Source organism: Camelus ferus, chromosome 8, assembly GCF_009834535.1.
Source record: "Camelus ferus isolate YT-003-E chromosome 8, BCGSAC_Cfer_1.0, whole genome shotgun sequence".
Classification (NCBI taxonomy): Eukaryota; Metazoa; Chordata; class Mammalia; order Artiodactyla; family Camelidae; genus Camelus; species Camelus ferus.
This window is the reverse complement of record NC_045703.1, coordinates 58,939,923-58,961,906: the sequence shown is the minus strand read 5'-3', so window position 1 is coordinate 58,961,906 and position 21,984 is coordinate 58,939,923. Positions and strand designations below refer to the sequence as shown.

General features: G+C 44.0%; 1 protein-coding gene across 1 annotated transcript in view; it reads right to left on the bottom strand.

Annotated features, from left to right (window-relative positions):
* The window catches only part of SASH1 (SAM and SH3 domain containing 1), a 168,262-nt gene that overhangs the window by 28,105 nt on the left and 118,173 nt on the right, over nucleotides 1–21,984 (bottom strand). The window contains 3 exon segments of the mRNA XM_032485114.1: nucleotides 2,526–2,872; nucleotides 8,148–8,208; nucleotides 8,210–8,281. Coding sequence (XP_032341005.1) covers nucleotides 2,526–2,872; nucleotides 8,148–8,208; nucleotides 8,210–8,281 — 480 coding nt within the window.

Below are 21,984 nucleotides of genomic sequence, written 5' to 3'. Positions count from 1 at the left end.
ATAAAATGAAAGATATGTGACAAGAAGAATGGAAAAAACTTTTTAACCAAACCAAAGAAATTCTCCCAATCCCTTATAAACAAAAACAAACAAAAAACCTCCGGTTGTTCACTTATTTCCCCCATGTTCTCTGAATAATTAGAAAATTATATTTTGTTTTCCTGATTGTATAATTATACTTACAAGCAATGGTATGTGCAAATTTCTAATTTAGCACTGAACACATAATTCAGCAGGTATTAAAACCGCCCAATACTGCCTCAAGCTCACAGGACTTTAAAAATATCCCGCCTCAGGCCTGTACTTGGCACAGAGGTTACAGAGTGCCACTTTTACGGGGGAAGAAATTGGTATGTGAAAACATGCTTGTCCAGATGTCCATACTCAATGTCAATGAAGAATTAATCACGGGCCGAAGTGTGCGCACAATGGCCCACAAATGGCCCAAATCTTAGAAATACAACTTCTAGAGAAAAAGTCCTGATGAAGTTATATCATTAACCTGGCAATAAATATTACGAGGGGGCACATGAGCAACTCAAGGCGTGCAACTGGAAAAATTCTCAGTATTACGTGACTGCAACTCATGGGGATGAGTCATCGGTTCCCAGAGAAGAGGTGGATCTGTCCCATTAAGGTCACGTCAAAAGGTACGGAGGTGGACGAACCCAGATGAACAAGTGATAACCAAGATTGGGTCGCCACAGTATTTTACAAAAGATCTGTGGGTCAGAACTGAATGAGTGATAAAAAGAACTGTTATTATGCAACCAAAACAAAACCAACTGAAACTGTTGCCATGATGGAGAAAGAGCCAGAGGAAAAGCTGTTGCTGATAATACTAAAAGTGTTGCAAGATTTGTAAGAATGTGAAAAAAAAAGGAAAGCAGTATCTAGCAAGAAAGGCAACACATGTGGGAATATTTGGAAACCTAAGGGCTGGTAGGGACCTAAGCATACTTTCGGAACAGAGAAGGTCATATTACAGAAGGCATTGGCCAATCAGCCTCCATTCCCACAAAAGCAGAACTTGACTGAATGAATTTAAATTACATCTGGGGAAGAATGTGAAGAAATTCTGGGAGTTCCTTCCACCACAGGAAGCGGCAGTGCAGTCTATTCCTTCAGACCTTCACAAGGGGACGGGCCAGCAGCCCCCAGTGGATTAAGCGGGGTGGGTGCCAAGGGCCAGCAGGGCGGGCAAGCCCACAGTTCCTCCTTGCCCTGCACCATTTTATATGGGCTCTTGTGCAAACTAAAAGTTGGGTAGGACTTTCAGGAGAAAATACCTATATTCTCGTTTAATGTAAGTCCTACCTGAAAAACAAATTTTACTAGGTCTCTAATAACTCGGTAATAAAGCTGAAAACCGTTTTCTTATTTGAAAGTAAGTACTTTACTCCTTGCTATGTTCAAATCTATGGAGCAGTGGAAGATATTTCTAAATACTGAGGCTTTTGTTTAAAAAGATAAGCACATCAAATATTCTTAAGTGAAACAAATGAGCTCTTTTTTTCTCTTTTAGATTTAAGAACTCTCTGTTGGCCCCTAGTAATAAAAGAAATATACTTTACAACGTTTTTCAAATCACCAAATTGGTGCTAATGCTGACGGCACTCTGCCGCGAGCTGCTTCCTAACTGTTCTAATTAACTCAGAGAAGAAGCATCTCTTTTGAGGGCAAAATATCCTTCTGTTTTGAGTCAGCTTCTCTGAGGTCAAGTGACCTGGTGGCTGGGAATCAAGACTGCCCCTTCTAGAAGGAGGCCAGACCCCACTTCTGTAATCTGGGAGCCCTCCTCTGGGTCAGCTTCAATGTTCAGTTCTAATTAAAAATCGAACAGCTGCAACTGGCAAGAGGGCAAATGGGAAAGGAGGGAAGACATTCCTAACGGAAAGGGAGATGAGGAATTTGAGGTGCTGATGGAATGGACCACAAGAAGGGGCGAGGAGGGATCCACGCAAGAAAGGCCACAATGCTTGACTGCACATCACAGAAATGACAAGGCCGTCCCCGTGACCATCTTGGTGACTCACGGACTTCTGGTGGATTCTCAAGAGAACCCTTTTAGTACAGCGGTCCACCGTGGCGGCCCACTTCCTCTTGGCCTCCTCCTCCTCCTCCAGCAAGCACCGCCTCAGGTCCTGCTTCTCAGCCTTGCTCAGCGTCCTGTCTGAGGCGGGGCGCACTAGCTGGGTCAGGTTCAGGTGGCTGTACAGGCTGCGCTCCACCACGTAGGTGACATTGAACTCGCTGACGGAGGGGCGCCCGCGCCCCCTCCGGCCGGGCACGCCGCAGCCCCCGCCCCCCTTGGGTTTCTGCCGGAGCAGCGGCAGGTCGCAGGTGCTGCTGTTAATGCCTTTTCTGGAGGGACGCTGGCAGAGAAAAGCTCTGGAACATGAATAATTAGTATCCGTTTTCTTCAAGCGGATCTGCTTCCGGACGCTCTGAACCTCCTCCAGGGACACCAGAAGGTGGTGCCGACGACGGTGGCTGTCATAGAAGCAAACCCCATCGGTACTTACCCCGTGGCTCAGGGACCCGAGACCCTTCTTCATCTCCCCCTCGGTGAGGGAGCGGGACACCTTCTGGGCCTTGTCTTCTTCTGGGTAGGAGAAGAACGTCCCCATCTTCCTGGGGGGCTTGATCAGGCCCCGGCTCTCTCCTTTGCTGAAGGTTTTGACCAACTTCCGGCCAGCCCCCCAGGTGTCCAGGCTGCTGGATGATGGAGAAGTGGTGAGAGAGTCTGAATCATCTTCCGGAGGTTTCTCAGGAGACGCATCAAAGAAAAATGGCTTCTTGTGCACTCCAGAGTAAAGGGCAGACCTTTCATCCGGGACCGGGGAATTCTCAAACACCTGTTCGTCCCCACCTGGAGGGAATCAACACAGACAGGGTCACCGTCTCCCATAATCATACCTCGGCATTCTCTTGCGGAGTCCTCTTTAGGCCCCCCCGACCCCGCAAAAAAAAAATAAGCTAGTCCACACAGCAACCACAGTGATCCCCCTCCCCACAAACACAAACCCTCCACAACACAAACCCTCCACAAACGCAGCTCCCGCTTAAATAAATGCATATAAAAAAGGAAATAATCAAAGTGAGTAAATGTATGGGTTCGCACAAGCTTAATGTTTTGGAAGTATTTTCTCCTTCTCTCAATATCTCTGCAGACCAAACACCTTAACAGACCTATTAAAAATGCCATTTGGAAATTCTAAGTGCCATAATTAGCACAATATTCCTTAGCATTTAATAATCATAGCCCTTTCCAGTTTGCAACTGCAATCCTCAGAAGCAAAGAATCAGAATCGTTCTCCCTCCTGAAAGGCCCTCCTGTTGAGTCTTGCTGGCTTTTTATGGTAGAAGTGTGATGCTTTGTGGCTGACAGTGATTTTTTTATGGGTACAGATGCCATTTAAGTAATTAAATCACCAAGGGAAGAGTTCGGGTGCAGAAACGCCATAAAGGGTCGTAGCTTGCAGATGCAATTGACAAATGGTTCCCACTGGACAAGCCAAACACAAAAAGTGAGGGAACTGGGTGATCCAAGCCAGACATTCCCAACAACGCAGGCCCTGCTCCGAAGCAAGGGCATTTAAGGGCCTGGACACGCAGGCAGCCCCATGGAGTGTTCCACTTCATCTCAAGGATTCCAGCTCTTGAAGCCTTCACTCGAGCCAGGTATCCAGCCAAGCCTTCCAGAGCCCAGTGGAAAGGTTTGGACTTGCTGGCAGGAAAATTGAGTTCTTTTCTGTGTGTGTTATGTGAACACATGTGAGAAAAGAAGTAGGTCAAACTCTGGGTGTAGTGATCCTAACTGGCTGTGTCCCTTTAATTATAAGGGAACTTTTGAGCCCTGCAGCTTTCGCCAGCTGAATTGTGAAGAGGAAAAAATTCAAAGTTCCTTGGAACAGAGGGATGGCACTAAATACACCAGCTGGGATGAGGGTGCCAGTGTGTGGTTAAATGTCAGAGATAAAGGGAGACGCCAGCTTGCTCAGGATGGGGGAAAGATGAGTGATTGCTAGCAGGCCTTTAAAATTTCAAGTTTCTGCCTTTTCCAACTGATGGGAATTAAAGTTACAAATAGAAAGAAAGAAAGAACTGCTGCTGTTAAACACCCAAGATGGTGGTGAGGAAGGCGATTCAAAACTACATCCAGTTCAAAGTTCTTACCTGCAGCACAAGCGTATTCACTCACAAATTATTCCTGGGTTTTTAAGGGAGTTTAAAAGCAGAGTCTCTGGTTCTGATGGATGTTGGCCAGACCAGAAGCAGTGTGTGACTATCACTAACGTTTCCTGTTCCTTCCTCAGGACCCTGACTGAAATGGAATGGAGACCAAGCGCCCTTATATTGTTGGAAGTACAAATGGCAGCCTCTTCTGGATACAGTCTACCTTCCACTTCTGGGATGAAGTGATGAGGCCGAGAAAAGACGCACAGCCTGGTGGCAGGGGCAGCCCGATAGTGGACTTCTCTATGAAAGTAGTCCAATCACAGATCATGGCTTCACAATGAGCCCAGGTGTCCAGGAAGTTGTGCAAAAGCCCTCATCTACCCCTAGTCTTAAGGGGCTGTGAGGAAATTAAGAACCTGTCACTCAGCAGTGGTCTGGAAATTTTCTGGATTCTGTATTGGGGGTTGTCATCAGAAATTCCAATACTTCCGTGTCACAAGTGAGTTTGGAACCAGCTGGTTCACATATGCCCATGACATATGTAGCTCTACTTCCTGTTTCTGGCAACTCAGCATCTGGTACAGTTTGGAGGGAAAAATGGCAAATGCTTCTGGAGAGGTCACCTTAGCCTGTGCTCAGGGAAGCCCTCAGATGGTACAGGCTCTCCTTGTCTGTGCCTGATGCGAGGCCCAAAATCCCAGCCTGGACTTGATCCTTTGGGTTTAGAGCATGACTTCCCCACTCGTCCTGACTTGGAAGTACAACTGTCCTACTGTCCCATTGGGAGAATGACAATCAAGATGCACTTTTCCCGTCATCATCTGGTCGTCATTTGGGGTATGATTTCCTTCACATAACTGACCTTTATCTATCTTGCTCAGCTGAGCTCCGAATATGGAAGGAAAGGTGATTTTGACAGGAGGAAGGAGGTGGGATATGGGATGACTTAATGCCAAGAACACAGATTTATGCCCTAGATTCCAGCCTGGCTCTGCCAGTCACCATCTCCAGGACCCTGGGCAATTGCTTTATCTCTCTAAATCTCTGTTGCCTCACCTGTAATAATGCCTACCTATCTTAGTAATATCTATTACAAAGCTATTAAGAGGATAAAATTAAATGAAGAAGGAGATGTGAAGGTGTTTTATAAGCTGAAAAGCACTGTGCAAAAGCTAATGAATCATTAGCAGGTAACAGATGAATGGGAGTAATGAGGGAAGAGGATGGGTGGGTATCAGCTTCATAAAAATGGGCAGCTACAGGGCACTGACCTGGCCTACAATTTCATATTGTCTAGACTCATCCATGCCCCAGATAAGGACTTGAAGCTTGAGAGACAGATTGTCATTCTTCTGGCTTTTCCAAGACTCCAGAGCTAGGGGGTGAGAGATGGGGTGGGAGAAGAGTGGAGACCCAGGATGTAGCAGAGTCAGGCTGCTCAGATTTAACTCTGGGTCTCCAGCCACCTGGCTCGCTGACCATGAGGAAATTACTTCACCTCTTGGTGTCTGTTTTAGTTTCCTCATTTTTTTTTTTTTTTAATAGTTTCCTCATTTGTGACATGAGGATAGTACTAGTGTCTGCCTCTGGTGGCTATTCTGAGGATGACATATTAAAAGGAACATAAAATCAAAGTGTTGAGGAAAGTGGCTGGCACACAGAAAGCTCTCAATAAATGTTCATTATTATTCAGACAACTTAGTATCGGCACAGGCATGCAAGAGGTCAAAAGGATCAACTCTTCCAAGGTCCTGGGGCAGGAGGAGGGGTTATTGTGAGTATGAATCTTTCCAGCTTTGCAGAAGCAGGTACCAAGGGGGCCTTTTCCAGTACTAGCATCAGTTCTCTTGCTGATTAAAACCACAGAGGTCTACTATGCAAGGGCTGGAGGAGCTCCAGTCGAGCAGGGTGTTGGGGGCAGCCATGAGCCTCACACATACTGGGCCTCCCCTGGCGACAGTAAGAAGCCTGGACAATAGCAGCCTAGCACCCCAACTCCCCAGACACCAGAGGTATAACTTGGGACTTGGACTCACTAAATCTGTCTTCTATCTGTGACACCTAATTCATACCCAGATAAAGTTCGCAGCTAAAAGTCCGCCCAGTTATCACTTTTTACCTTACAGCTACCTCTTTGAGCATATTTCCCCCCTTTTCCCAACTATGTCTCTCAGAGATTGCTGAATTGATTTATTCTGACATAAATACACAGATGAGGAACTTCTGTTTTTATAAATGTTCCTCTAGTGGAAAGGCTGCCCCAACACACGACTATCATATATGAAGGGGCTACTGCACGGTGGGCCCAGTACCAGGTACCTCACCCATCTGCCTCATTTATGGACAAGACCTAGCACTCTCTGCATAATATATGAGACTTAATTTTGGCAAGTGGCATGGGGTTTGTTTAAAAAGTAGGATGCTCCCAAGGTTGAATGACAGCAATTTCATATGGTTCTACTTAACATCACCAAATGACACTGTGTGTGATTTCAGGGAGAGCTTCCACAGTGAGGAGAAGTCAGGCTACGGTCTATACTGTGGAACCATGATGGACAGGCAGGTTTTAAAACAGCCAGATGTAAATCAGCATTGCGCCGAGAATTACCACGCAAAAGACACTCAAAGGAAACCCTGGAATTAAACACAACCCTAAGTTTATAAAATTGGCCATAAAGCAGATAGTCTCTCTCCTTCTCTCTGTCTCTCTTGTCTTTCCTTTCCCTTTTTATCTCCACTTTCCCATAGTAACCCCTTCACCTTCAATATTCCTCTAGGGGATTTAAGCTGACAAATAATTACATCAAATAAAATTTAAAATATACTAATAATAATTATAGGAAACCTTCATCTATGTAAATAAGGGGGAATTCAGTTCCCTCGAAGGTTTGATTTATGTACAACAAAAAAGCCTCTACACTGATATTTTTAAATCTATATGTTAAAACTTTTAAAACTGCTCACCATGTAGATGTGACATTTGAACAAGTAACGTGCTTTTTTTGGTGGTGTGGAGGGAGACATATTCTTTCCAGTATTTCTTTCAATTCACTTTTATTTTCCAAACAGGAAATCTTACTCTTTTATTGCATTCTTTTGGGACAATTTTATAAGATGGTGCAAATGCACTTTACTAATAAGAAGGATGAACATGGTTGAGATTTAATCTGTCATAATTACACTTCAAAGGTTAACTATTCATTACAATAAAACCAAGATCAGGCCCCTTTTGACATTATTGCTTCATCTGACAAGTGGCTTAGCCAGTGAGCTAGCTCTTAAAGATCCACTTAGAATGGGAGGTCCTTATAGCCTCATCGGAGTTGAGACTTGACACTCTTTACAGAAAGAACAAATCACCTCTCAGAGATCCGAAAGGACGTTAGTGCCTCGGTTGTCAGACGTTTGTTCGAGGTGGAGGCATATCAAATTTGGACTAAATTCACTGGGTGAGAACCACAGTCCTTTTGAAAGCAGAAGCTTACATAATATGTTATAAAATAAAGTTTACATGAAATGGTATAAGGACCAAATTAAAGCTGTACCACATCTGGAGAAGCTCCTACTGTCATACACTAGCCATTTCCCATCTTTGTAATATTTAAATAACCAAGCCCCTGGAATGCTGGACGCAAGGATCCTTCATTCCAGAAGGCTCTGAGCATTGCCCTGCTCACATGCAGACCCAGGTTCTCCCTCTGCCTGCCTCAGCCAGAACTCAACCCATCTTCCACTTGAAATAATATTATCTTTTTTAAAATATTTTATTTATTTTGTGGGGGGTAATTAGGTCCATTTATTTATTTTTAGAGGCGGTACTGGGGATTGAGCCCAGGACCTTGCGCATGCTAAGCATGTACTCTACCACTTGAGCTATACCCTCCCCCCAAAATCCTATTTTCTACCGAAAGACAGACCCCAAATGATTTACTCTGGAATAACCAGGGTGGAGTTTGCTTTTTTACCTTCAGTGCTGGGCTTTTTCATTTCTTCCACCCTGATTAGTTTCTTTCTCACTCTGCGAGTAGGAGTTTACCAGCTTGTGTAACCTCTTAAACTTCACCGACTCCTCGGTCTCATCATCCGATTGTTCTCTCGACTGGCAAAGAAACAAAGGAAACGTTAATCAGGTAATTGTCGGGTGCAGCTCAGCCTCACTGCCAGCCTGAACTCTGGCAGTTCTGCAGCTGAACGTAGGGCACCAACAAAGGTGCCCAACAGGTTCATGGGGCTCCACGTACCATCATCTCAAGGTCTAATCCGGTGGAGGATTAAGTCCTAGGCACCACAGCACACACCGATGCCCTGGCCTGACGTGTGGGGCATTGGTCTCAATGACTTCCCGGTCCTCTTTGAGAGAGCTCCGGCAGGACGCTCTCCTAGGCTGCCCCTGTAATTCTAGTTATACTGCTGTGGTTTGGGCCAGGCTCTCAACTGTCTGGCCCGTCAGGACTTTCTGTTTAACGTGGTCATCGACTGCTTCTCCAAACCCAAATTCTGTTGCCTTGTTCCAGTCCTCCCCGAAAATCAAAAACAGCAGGGCATGAGAAGGGAAGAGATGCAAAAAGCTGCCTTCGGTCCCATTTGTGAGGACAGTCTGCCACATCTCAGCCATCCCTCCCCTTCCGCCTCTCCCAGCTCTTTCCGAGAGCTTACAAGGCGAGCCCAGGGACAGAGTCTGCATTCCTCCACGAGGGACAAGGGAAAAAGCTGACCTTTTCAGCCATACAGTGCAGTCCATATTCCCCAGCATCCCATCTCGTTCTGCAGTGATTCAAGCATGCTCAGCCCAGCTGTTTTCCCTCAAGTATCAAACATTACAGAGAGAGAGGGAAAAAAAAGTTCGCTCAGCAGCAGTGACCCAAGCGAAAAACAATCCTTTCCTTGTGAACAAAATGAGGGCTTCGCTTCCAAGACAGCTCGGACATTCAGCATGCAGCTTCCTCTGTTTTATCTGTCCAAAATGTGAAGAAACCACAAGGAGTCTGGTCCTCAGTGGCCGTGCTGCACGGGCCGGGCGCTCAGGCATCTCCGGGAGCGCGGAGCCCGGCGGAAGTGCGCAGCCTCGGCACAGCCCAGGCGGCCCGGAGCGGCTCCAGCTAATCCCGCACATCCTGCCAACAGCCCTCTCTCCATTTCCTCAAGCCTAGTTCACGGACAGAGTGGGGAGGAAAATGCCTCAAACCCAAAAGCAAAACAAAAACAAACCACATCTCTGAACACGCGTCTCATAGGGAGACCTTCCCCCCTGCCCATCACACAAGAAATGCTCTCATTAATCTCAATTTTATAGACAATAAAATAGGTAGCTAGAGTTAGCAGAGAACAGTTTCAAGAGGAAACGAGGTAGAGATTATATTAATTACTTAGGCATAAAAATGGTGCATGCTGTGCATCCACAAATATTTCTGTAGCACCATGCCTATACCTAAAGGATATACAACCCATTTCCCAGCCTCTGTCCTCACCGTGGGGTTCCTAGCATGGAGCCATTGTACTTTCTCCCTGCAAGACCATAAGCAAACCATTCACTCGCTAAGGAATAATTATTATTACTCATAAACGGCAAGGCATCTGGACAGGGGTATTTCTCAGGCTTCCCTTCTGTGAGGTGTATCAATATCTGTGTCTAATTTCTCTAAAATACCTAGGTAAAATGTTGCGTGCACACTTCAGAATTAAAGTTAACTGCTGGCTACCTGGTAATGAAGAATAGAAATTGGACCCCTAGAGAGCAGGGGAAGGAGGCTTGCACGCTGGCTATCAGGCTTAATGCATTTGGTCTAAAACTTAAAATGTAAAAAATTAAAATAAAGTAGTAAGTACAGCTTCTACCACACAATGGCATTGTCTGCTTTGGATTTCCCTTTTACTTGGGCGAATTGCTGGTGTGTGATAGAATGGTCGGAGTGGTCAACCAGAGGAATGAGAGCTTGGTTAGCGCCCACTCTGGGTAATCAGCACCTGAACAAAACCACAGTGCATGGAATGACACATGAACACTGAAAAACATTCTGCCTTCTTGATGTATCTCAAAAGCCAAGTACTTCTAATAGAAGAATCAACATTAGATTACAGAATGTTTCCGCACCCACCAATGACACAGATCTAGAATATGTCTATAACCCTCATGTTAGAAAATTCTGAAGTCAAGTGAAAATGTAACAAACACAGGTTGTTCATAATCGAGATTCAGGATTCAGAAAGCTACATCATAGGATAAAAATCACCCATACCTAGCGTGGAGGGTTGCTGCTGCTGCTGCTGCTGCTGCTGCTGCTGCTGCTGCTGTGTGTGCACGCGTGTGTGTGTGCATGCGTGTGTGTGTGGGATGAGAAGTAAAAAGAGAAATGGGATACAGAACGGAGCAATACAGAAATCCTGAGTCCACAAAAACACAAATCATTTTTAGGAAACATACCATCAGAAAGAACTTTTCAGGGAGAAATCAAAATGGTTAAACTAGGACAACAGATTTAAAGGCAATGACCCCACCCCCACCCCCACCCTGTGCCCCCACCAGTCCTACTTTCCTCTGCCCAGATTTACTGTGGTCAAAAATAACATATTCCAGGTACTTATTTAATTGCTTTCACATGCTCCATCTATTTTTAAGAAACAAGGACTCTTTAGAGCTTTGAATTAATATTATTTTTATGTATCTCTAAAAAAATGTAAAGTTTGGAGGTGTTTGCCACTGACAAATCACAGATCATACATAGCACTCAGTTACTTTCTTTGCATTATCATGTTTTTGGACACCAGCTGAAATAGATGCAGCACAATTAATATGAAAAAAAAATAGGATAAAACCAAAGTCATTCAAGATATATATATGGTATTATCATTATAATCATCATCATCATCATCATCATCGTTATTTTAAAAGTAGAAAATCTCCTCTTAAGTGAGCCTACAAGTCACTGAGTTGAACAGTCTCCCAAGGATGCTTTTTATTGAGAGGTGTTGACTTCTCACTTCCTCCTGTGTCCAGAGGAAAAAGAGTTGTGAAATATTTGCCTTTAAAAAATCCTCTCCAGCTGTTTCAACATAAAGACTCTGTAAACAGCATTCATTTTTCTTATAAACTGAGGAGTAAAGCTTAAATTCCTCATTTCATGTTTCTCCTTTTAAATAAGCATGCCACTTCCCAAATGCTGAAAAAAAAAAAAAAAACTTGTCTTCTTATTCAGAAAATACACCCCTAGAGGTGTATGTATGAGATGGAGGTGTGAGAAATTTTATTTAACTTTTTTAAAATTAAAAAATGTATAGAGGAAATCTCCCCACCCAGGGGAACTCTGTAGAAGATGAAGGACACATCTGCATTGCATATAAAATAAATGATGCCAAGAAATAGACTCAGAGCTATTATAAAACAGGTTTTAAATAAAGTGAAAAAATAACAGTATATGTTTATACACATTCAAACCCAAGATGGCATCTCCTCCTCTCCCTGTCCTGGCCCAGGTCAGAGTGCTAAAATAAACTTAAATTTGACCACCTTCTAAATTTGAAGGTGAAAACTCAGTCATCTGTATAACCACCCCCCCACCTCTAAACCTTTAGTAGAAAAAGTCAATTAATTTATCCTACCAAGGGATGTGGAAAAGTGGATTTACAATATTGTAAATAGAAACATTTGACTTCCAGCCTCTGTACTGTGGATTTTTCCACCAGAAAGCCCATATGGCTCAACTTTTAATTACTTTGGCTAATGCTATATGTAGTAATTCTGTGGTGAATGCTTAAGTGTTTCATTTCTGGTCTCCATGGCAACATTACATCAGATTGCAGACAGCTGGCTCCACAGTTTTAAACCATAACAAATTGACCAAGCCAAGGCACAAAACTATAGCTGCTTTAAAGAAAGAGTACACCATTCTTCTGCCAGGGCGCTGAATGAGGAACCTATGGGGCCCGTTTGGCTTTCAGCGGAGGGTGGAGCCTCCTTCCTTCTCAGCTTCTTTCGGAACATGTGCGTCCTTGACACATCTGCAATGTTCTAATGGGAGAGACACGGAGCCAGCGTGGAGAACTTTTTATAACACAGCTACACTAAGGGTGATCAGAAAAAAGGAACACAATGAACAGCATCTGTAGACACAAAAATGTGTGGGCTTGAGCAAACGAAAAGTATCCCCTTAACTGTTCAACTGAAGCCCATCCCTGCAAGTTGGTAACAGATGCTTCACGTGCCGCTGACCTTGTAACAAACAGTTCTTGCGAACGATGATGTGCTAGAGCAAATGCTTTCCAAAAGCTGCGTGGCACAGTCGTGCAGGCACAGGATTAACGTGCTGTAATAAAGATTGAATCGAACTTGCAAGGAGCAACTAGAACCCTTTGGGGACTGCTGGAGACCTTGCTGAGCACAGGATTACAACTGTGCCTTTTGCAGAAACACGTTCACTCAGCTTACTTCCCCAGCTCCAAACACTCAGCACACTGTCCCAGTTAACAGCCAGACCAAGTCAACCTACATCCCCCGGAGCCATGCACATAACACTGTATTTAAGCCTTTCTGAAAAGTATTCCGAAACTGGCAATAGATTCGCCTGTGAAATTCACGCAATGTTAATGGCACAAACCTTCAAGTTACGAGGAGGAAACCGATCGGTTGTAGGTTTATGAAAAGCCGCACATCGCTGCCTGAAGTCAAGTCTTCCGCACTAAAAGCCTCCACCAGTGGCAACTCAGCTCCAACCCACGTACACGCAATCCTCTCGCGTGCCCACTTTATTCTCCAAATAATATTCACTCTCCTCCAAAAGCTGTGTCTTAGTATTGAGTGAGCAAGCTAGGAAAGAATGCTCCGAGTTACAAGGTAGGGGAGTAAACAAGGAAAGAAGGATGAATCTAGAGGAATTGGAATAGAAAAGAGGGAAGCATCCCAGCCAAGAACAATGAAAAAGCTTTTCCTCAAAGTGACAGAAAGCACATTTCCCCTGCACGTTACACTTATCGGGCGAACTTGGAACTTACCGGCTTCGGCATTTAGCAGGCCTCGGGGGTAATCGTGAGCACAGCCGGTACCCCCGCCCCCTCCCCACTCTGAGAGCGTCTTCACTCTTGCTCCGTCACCTCTGGAATCTCAAAGGGAGGGTGAGGCACTCCTCAAACGTGCTCCTTGGGAGTTACATGATCAGAGAGGCTCCACCGGCACAACTTGAGATCCGAAGGAGAAGAAAGTGAAGACACTGGATTCAATTAGCCGCTTTCTGCCTGCTGACTGATCCTCCCGTCCCTTGCTCGCTGCATGACTTGTAAGAAAGGCATAAGTCGTCAGCTCTAAGCAAATCTCCTATTCACCACAAGGAAAAAAGGGAGTGTTGTACGTGGCAAACAATCCCTGTTTTCACTGACGAAGGCTCCCTGACCTCCCGCTGGCCTCCAGTTCCTTAATTACTGTCTATGGAATTCCAGAGAGAGAAAAAAAGATCTCGAGAATCTGAGCAAATCCGGGACAAGGACTAACCCTCACAAGCGACTGAACTTAAAAAAGATCTCTTTAGCAGATATTCTTCTAAACACCCCCCGAAGGCAGACGTCGCGATTGAAAATAGACAACCTTCCAATTGCTATTTTTAAAATTACTGAATCAAAACTTATGATTGTGGTTTCTCTCCTAAAGTTGTCACTTTCGGTCTCCTCACTTTTTTTTTTTCTTTCTATTTTAACCACTAGAGTAAACGTAGGCTGTTTCCCCGTCACTGACACTTCTAAAGCTGTCTCACCAAATTGTTTCAATCATCATTTCAGAGCAGCTGAGTTCTCTTATGTTCTAAAATGTGAGCACGGGGGCTGTGTCACAAGGTGGTCATTAAATTTTCTCAGGGGTGTCTAGGGAGCAACATCACATGCTGTTACAGAACATCATCTAAAAAGGCAGGACTGAAAACCCACCTGAGGCTTCCACGACGTGGGCTGCAAGTCATGTCTGTCTTTTCAAGGCTAAATTCACTCCGTTGGGTAAGTCACAGATTCCCACTGTGCAGTTCACGCTGCCCAATCCTGGGTGCCTCTCACCGTGTGGGTCTCTATTGATGTGCTACGTAAAGGCCCCTCTTGGCGGGGCACCACAGACCACCAGGGCTCACTCCCTTTTCCTGGACATTTGCCCTGCTGCTCTTCTTCCCTGGGTCTCTTTGGAATTTTTCACTCTGCTTGAAACTCCCTTTCCCCCAATTTTCTGCCCCCCACAGAAGTTTCTCCCACCACTTATGGAATTTCCTCTTATTTCTCCTTGCAATGGTTCACCACACCTTCACCTGTTCCCCATTTCACAAAGCCATTCTCTGACACCTCCTCTGGTTTCACATATACTCCCTTCCCCCACCACCCACGTGTGCCACAAACTGTGGCAGGTACTTTCCTGACACTGGACTTCAGTGATTTGGGGTTTTTTTGTGTTGGGGGGTGGTTGGGGTTGGGTTCGGTTGGGTTTCTTTCTTTCTTTAATTTTTTTTTAATGGAGGTACTGGGGATTGAACCCAGGATCTGTGCATGCTAAGCATGGACTCTGCCACTGAGCTATACCTGCAAGATGCTGGGCTTCAAACACCCATATTTATCAAGGGCTCACAATTCCTGGCACCGTGCTAAGTGTTTGCACGTATGAACCCATTTCACAGACAGTAAATGGCAGAGGCTGATTGTGATGCTTCATGGATTTGTACGACCCCTACCTCTACATGGGCTGTCTTCACCCAAGACTCACAACCACACCGCATGCATCATTACACTTAGAATTCCTTAAAACTGTCAGTATAAGTCTCACTTGAATTTCCCTGTTACTTCATGAAAACTAAGAAAATTTGTATGCCCCCAAGGACAATGGGGCAGATGGAAGAGGAAGCCTTTAGAGATAGAAGAGCCTGGGGTTAATTTTCAAGTCCTCTGGCAAATCACTGTTTCCATGGGCCTCAGTGTTCCTCCATGTAAGTTTGGTCTAATAACATTTGTCTTAAAGCATTGTTGTCTTACAGATTGTGGATATAATTGTGTATGATCAACCACTGGAGCTCGGAAAGTGCTTATTATGTCTGCAGTCAACCTATTACTGATCAGAATCCAAACAAGACCTATTTTAATTCTTGCAAACTGCTGTCTGAGGTGCCATGTAAACAGCAAAGGCAAGGAAAACATGTAAAAGCACGTGATAATGGCCAGCATCTGAGGCTAGGTCTGAACAGCTCATTTAGATGAAGAGAAGATTCTGAGCGGGATTCGGAGCCAGAACTCCACAGACACAGGCTGAGGTCCCCTTTACGCCACTTGGGAACTCATTTATCGAACGACAGTGACAAGCCTCCTAGGGTTCCTGAGAGGATGAAAGGCACCTTGACTGTGAGGCTGGAGCCTGTCAGGTCCCGGAGACTGTGTCGTGCGAGCTCTCGGGAGCTGGGATGGATGAGCCAGGTTCTGTGAGGTGGGGGGAGGGAAGGACCCATCTCCTACTTCCAGTGGTGCCCTCCTCCTTGCCTTCCCCTCCTGTTCGTGGTCACTGTCACCATTCTCAGAAGAGGGATCAGGTATTTATGGAGACACTCCATAGGGAGTGCTACCCCGGCTTTCAGAAGACAGGAAGGACCACAGGGACAGGGACAATACCTGTTCCCCTCCTGTGCACGGTGCCCAGACAGGGCCACCCACAGTGGCCCACGGCAAGCAGGTGTGAAATCCACATGGGATGAAGATGCTGAGACTCCCCAGCCCGGTCGCTCCCAGCCCTTGCTGTGCATCAGAGGAAACTGTGAATATCTGAAAGACTAGTCTGGGCCAGGCCACCCTGGGAAGCTTCTAAAACAGGGCAGATGAAGTTCATGAGGATGGGCATTGCTAGTCTAGCTCACTGGGTAGCGGGCTGGGACTTACCCGCACACAGGAGGTGTGCACGCTTGCTGAGGACAGATTTGAGCCTCTGAGTCCCACTCTGAGGAACTGTTCATTAGGTGCTTGGAGCAAAGTCCACAGGCTGCAGTGTGGAAGGTAGGACTGCGTGATCAGTTTCTGTCTATGTTATGCTCCCTGGCGCAGATACTATGTGAAAATGACCTCTCATAGCACCTGGTTCTCATTCTCCAACTTCCTCGCAGCATCTCAAATACCCCATCTCTCATGTGCCTGCACATTTCTGCACTTGAGGATTCCTTTTTTGGGAATATCTCTGTCCACCCCCACCTACTTCCCTAGCTCCTACTTGTCCTTCAAGATTCAGTTCATGTGTTACCTCCTCCAGAAAGCCTTCCTGGCCTTCCTCCTCATCTTCCTTAGGCTGGGTGGTTGCAGAGCAATCTAATAGACTTTATTTGAGAACTTAGCTCAATATATCATTAACCCAGTACTACTAGCCCTTCACTAAACTTCCAGAGGACAGTGAGCGCGGTCATACCAATTTCTCTATCTGTATTTCAGAAACATGTATTGTTTATCCTTAATTACATATGATCTATTTTTAATCAGAAATTTTAGAAAATGAAGATATAGAAAAAGGAAAAAGAGGAATCACTTATATATTCCTAGTCAGAAAAAAATAGTAGTATTTTGGTTTATATCTTCCTCTTTTCTCACACACATAATACACCTTTATGTGACTTTTTTAACAAAAAAGGATGACCTTGTGATCTTTAGCTGCTCCCTCTCCCCTACACCCCCTGGTCAATATCAAGGTCCCCAAAGCCTCCCTCACATGAACACCCAGTGTAAGTAGAAACAACGTGCACACTTGTAATTGTGACCCTCTCTGAACCACACTGCTGTGTTTGAAGGGCTCCTTTAGTGAACCCCTGGGGCCCTCAGTACACACTGTTCAAACTGTTCTATAATCTGCTTTTAAAAATTAATACGTTTGGAACATTTTCCCACATCAACAAATATTCAACAAATAAAACACAACAATAGCTCTAGTATCTCTTCATATTGAATAAATCACCTTTTACTAAAAAAATTTTTTAAATAAAAATAAATACAACAATACAGTAATGATTCAATAGTATTCGGTCATAGAAGTATACCATGACTTACTAAATCATACCCTCAATCACTGGACATCTGCATGTTTCCAATTTTTCAATATTACAAAAAATACTCTGATGAACACTCTGTCATAAAATTTCTAATGCATCTAATACATGCTTTTTTAAGAAGACGTGATTAGATTGTTGAATTGATGGGTAAAGAATGGGCCTATCTTTAAGTCTTCTGATACATGTTAACAATCTGCTCAGAAGAAACATTGTGTTATTTTAAAATCTCACAAGTAGTATCGCAAGAGTGCTTATTTCTTCTATGATTCTTTTCCACTTAGAAAATTAAAAATAGCATCTATAGTTATGATACGAGATATTTCCTGATTGAAATCAATGGATGGGTGGATGGCATGGCGTTAGGAAGAGCAAGGAGTTGAAACAGGACTAAGCTGGCTTTAGCTGGACTTACAAAGGTTATAGTCTAGAAGTCTGTGGGTAGAAGGGCCCCCAGAGAAGTTCAGAAACATGATGAGTGTAAGTCAACTGGGATAAAAGCGCAAGAGGAAAAAGAGATAGGGATTCAGAAGTGGGAGAACTCACCTCTGGCTGGGGAAACTGAGACACGCTTCAGTGAGGGGACAGGCACTGGCCATGGGTTTGGGGGCATTTCCACGTTCCTATATGAGCCTAGCAGTCTATATGGCCCCCGCTGACCTCAGATGCCTGACTATCTGGACAGTCAAAGAAGAGTTCAGCTGATGCTGCTGCCTTTATAAACAGCATGTGACACCAATCCACACCAGCTTCACCGCCCTCCTCTTCTCCAAGCTTGATTTCATAATCTCTCCAACACGTCTGATCTCTCTCCACTGGTCCAAGAAGTGACACATTCAAGGTCACTCCCTACCTTGGAGGCAGCATACTGGCTCAGGCCGGGTATGTTCAAGACCAGCACTGATGACTACCAGTCATCAGAGTCCGGCCACGGCAGGGGCTTCCAGTCACAGCCATCAGGTTAATGTGTTATTCTTTGTGTTAGAAGAAAATTAGTTTCAGTCTTTAAAGAAGTTAGAATTACTTTAAAAAGTGTTTATGAGTTGTCAGAGTAACTATATAAAATATGAAACACATTGTGGGTTTTTTTCCTTATTTCACAAAGGAGTCAGGGAAGGGCTCATCTGTTTAGTAAGAAATATTTTGCTCATTAGCTGGTGACATCATTGCCCTCTGAAATTAGGAGATTTTTGTCAGCATATGGGGAAAAAAAGATGAAATTCCATTCTTCTCCCAGAGGTGCAGTGTAACACTGAAATAATCTCTCTGGCAGTTTCAAAATTAACTAGTTGTCGCCAGATTTGAAAAAAGAGGAGGAGGAGGAGGAAGAGAAGGTAGTGGAGGAGGAGATAATTACACGACATTTTTATTTGTAAGAAGTATGTGAGAATTTGAGGTAATGTTACCATCCCCAGAGGCAAAGGCTTGTCAGCACTTAATTCACTTAAGAAACTGTTTAAAAAAGAACTATAAAACCAAAGGAGAGTAAATGGAGGCTACATTCCACAATAAACTTTATTCTTTTTCTTAAACTCATGAACTCTGAATTGCTTTTAAGCACACTCAAGTAGTGTTGCTACTTTCCCCATAAGAAGGGAGAAAACATAAGACCTCAGAAGTCCTACTGCCAAGTCTAGGGAGACGTGGATCCCAGGCGAGTCCACCCAATCCCATTTCTGCAAGCTTCCATGGAGCAGAAAAAATGCCTTTCCTTCTGCTGAAAGGAGTTGGGAGAGGAGAGAGATTAAGTGGAAGAAAGAGAACAGGCTGCTTCCCCTTCACTCAGTAAATCTGTGGACGATTTTACTGCTTGAGATTATGTCACCCCGCCCATAGGTCAGAGAACCCTACTGGTCATGTACAATAGGTGGGTTAAGATAAAAAAAGAAGTTATGGGAAAGTAGTCAACAGCTCTACAAGTCCCTCTGGACAAAGTGGGGTAGTGTTACCCAAAACATATCTATGGTGTCAGGCACACTAAGGACTAAAGAAAAACACCAAACCCACTCATTCCCAAGTGCATTTGATTCTCACATAGCCCATGCCATGGAAAAGGATGACTCACAATAGGACTGCCAAGTAGGGCAATTACATATGCGTTTGAGGCTCTAGTTTCTGGAGCTGATGGAAGTTTTCATCCCAGAAGCGGTAAGTCTCCCAAGGGATTGGGTGGTGTTTGCAAAGTCACATTACTTTTATGGCATCTTAGACTGACTGATTCATGGAGCAGGCACGACTGCTTGGACAAAGCTGCCAACTAACCTTGTCGAGGCACACTGACAACGTGGAAATACAGAGAACTGATGGAGCCTGCATGGCCACAGAGGGAAGATGTGGACTTGGTGCCCAAACCCAACCCAAACAGGCCACTGGATCAGCATGGTCATCTGCTGAAGACGGAGGCATGTGGTCAATGCTGCCTCCCAGAGTTGTGGATCTATGACCTTAACATACTTCTCCTTATGTTTGTTGAATAAATAATAAGCAAATTTTCTTCCAACTAGAAGAAATCTTGGCTGAATCCTTAGAAAAAGAATCCATTAGAGCTAGAAAGGTTGCTTGTGGTCATCTAACTGGCAAAACTATCAGGTCATGGTCACTGCTGAAAATTGAACCAAAGAATATCCTTCCTACAAGAACTAACAACGAGCAACAGCACCTAAAAACAAAACCACTGAGAACTGGCAAAAATAGTCCACCAAGAGCATCCAAACAAAGGTACATAACCTAATACACTGAACTTTAAAACTCCATGATCAAGCTAAGAATCAAATATTTGAAGACCCATATAAAAGGTTCTCAGTTCTCCAAAAGCCAGACTGGTGGGAATCTTGAGAATTATTTCATATACCTTCATTTCATTTGGAAGAAAGCAGCACTGTGTGGCCTTCTTTACCCTTTTCTGATCTAGGAGCAGCAGAAATTGCTTCAAGACAGTAATGAGTGAAAAGATAGAAAGTCAATAGTAAGGCTGATCCTGATCGAAATAAAGCCTCTAGAAATTCAGCAGGAATTGGAGGAGTGAATCCCAGGCAGACTATGTCCTACCCACTCCCCACCCATAACCAAGCAATGTGAACAGTGATGCAGTACGTTAACAAAATCTTAGGAGAGAGAAGGCTGAACTCAGGTATCCCAATGAAGACCACATTCCACTTCAGTTGGGTTTTCCTGCTTCTCCAGCCATCACCTCAGGCTATAGCAACACAAACATGAATAGAGCACAAAATAAAGCCCTCAAATGCAGCTTAGAAGAAAGGAAAACACTCCATTTTCAGACAACATGGCAAACAGGTCAAAAAGGAAGCCTCATGGTACCAGCACAAATAGGAAGTGTGACCTGAGTTACACAAGCATGATCAAAGGGAAAAGAAATGCATGTCAACTACTCAGACTATAACAAGGAAAAAAAAAATGCACAAACAAACATAAAAATTCTATCTTTTGATCCTTTATCTCTATCAGAAGAAAATATAGCTCAAAGAACAAGAAGAAATTCTAAACAGTTGTTTCTCTCTATAAAATAATTTAAGAATATGAATTCAGTTAAACGAGGCCTCAAAGACAAGATAAAAATCATAAACGATACGAATTTTAAAATTGCACTGATAAGGAAATAGAGGACCAAACAACCTATTACAGAAACAATCTGCAAATAAGAATGAGCAAAGAACAGAATCAATGCTGTAGAAGTCAAAATATTGATGTTCAGATTGATCATCTATATTATTTAAGTCCATTTTCTCATACGGTCCACATTTGAAGACTCACCCACCTATTCACCTAAGCCATTGGCCTTGCTGCTCCCACTACATCACATGTTTCTCTTCCTTCTCCTGGTGAACTCCTGCTCAGTTTCAGTCACCATTTCTCAGCTTTCCACATTCTCCTCACTGGAGCTCAATGGGCTTTCTGTGTGTACTTAGCACATTACGTAGAAATATTCCAGTTAAGTCCCCAACCATGCTGTCCACTTGTCTGTCTCTTCTTCTCAAATATAAGCCCTGTGTTTAGGGACCGGCATGCAGTAGGTACTCAGTGTTTGCACAATGAATGAGTAAAAGTATGTTCAAGAAGGCAGTCTTCCACCTACACTCTGGGTCAAAGGCACGGAGCAAGAAGTGTCCTTGCAGGAACTAATCATGCAATGCTATTAGACTTACACTGGTAAGAGGACAACCAACAAGGGGGTGACAGAGGGTGTGGTACAAAGAGGGAGAGGAACAGGGACAAAGAAGAGAATAAAGGGATATTTCTATGGAAATTATTCTGTGAATAACTACAATTTGAATTAGAATTTAGTTGTGTTGAAATACGGCTTTCCAAATGAATGTCATTGTCTGATGACTGAGTATGGTTCTAAGAGTTTTGACAGAATGGGTAACTGTGGTGACGAAAAGTTCAAATAGACTCTAAACAAGTGATGGGCAGCCTGTGACTTCAGTTAACTGGCTTAGGATGGAAGTGGCCCTCTGTCTGGATCCAATGACTCATGAACCGTGAGAGGACCTGGGTATCTCTCCAACCCATCCATTGTATAAGATTTGGTACTAGGGCAAATAATTCATCGAGGAATTAACATGTGATGGATAAATATTATTAAACAAGTGATGGAGATTCTCTCTTACCCCAGCCTCCCTGAGGTTCATCCCAAAAGCAAAATAAGAAATTGGAATTGCGAATCTAAATGATAATCATTAACCCAGATGATATTACAAATATCTGTACTCAGATATAATCGGCTAGCAGGGAAAATGTGGTATATCCTGTTTGGTAT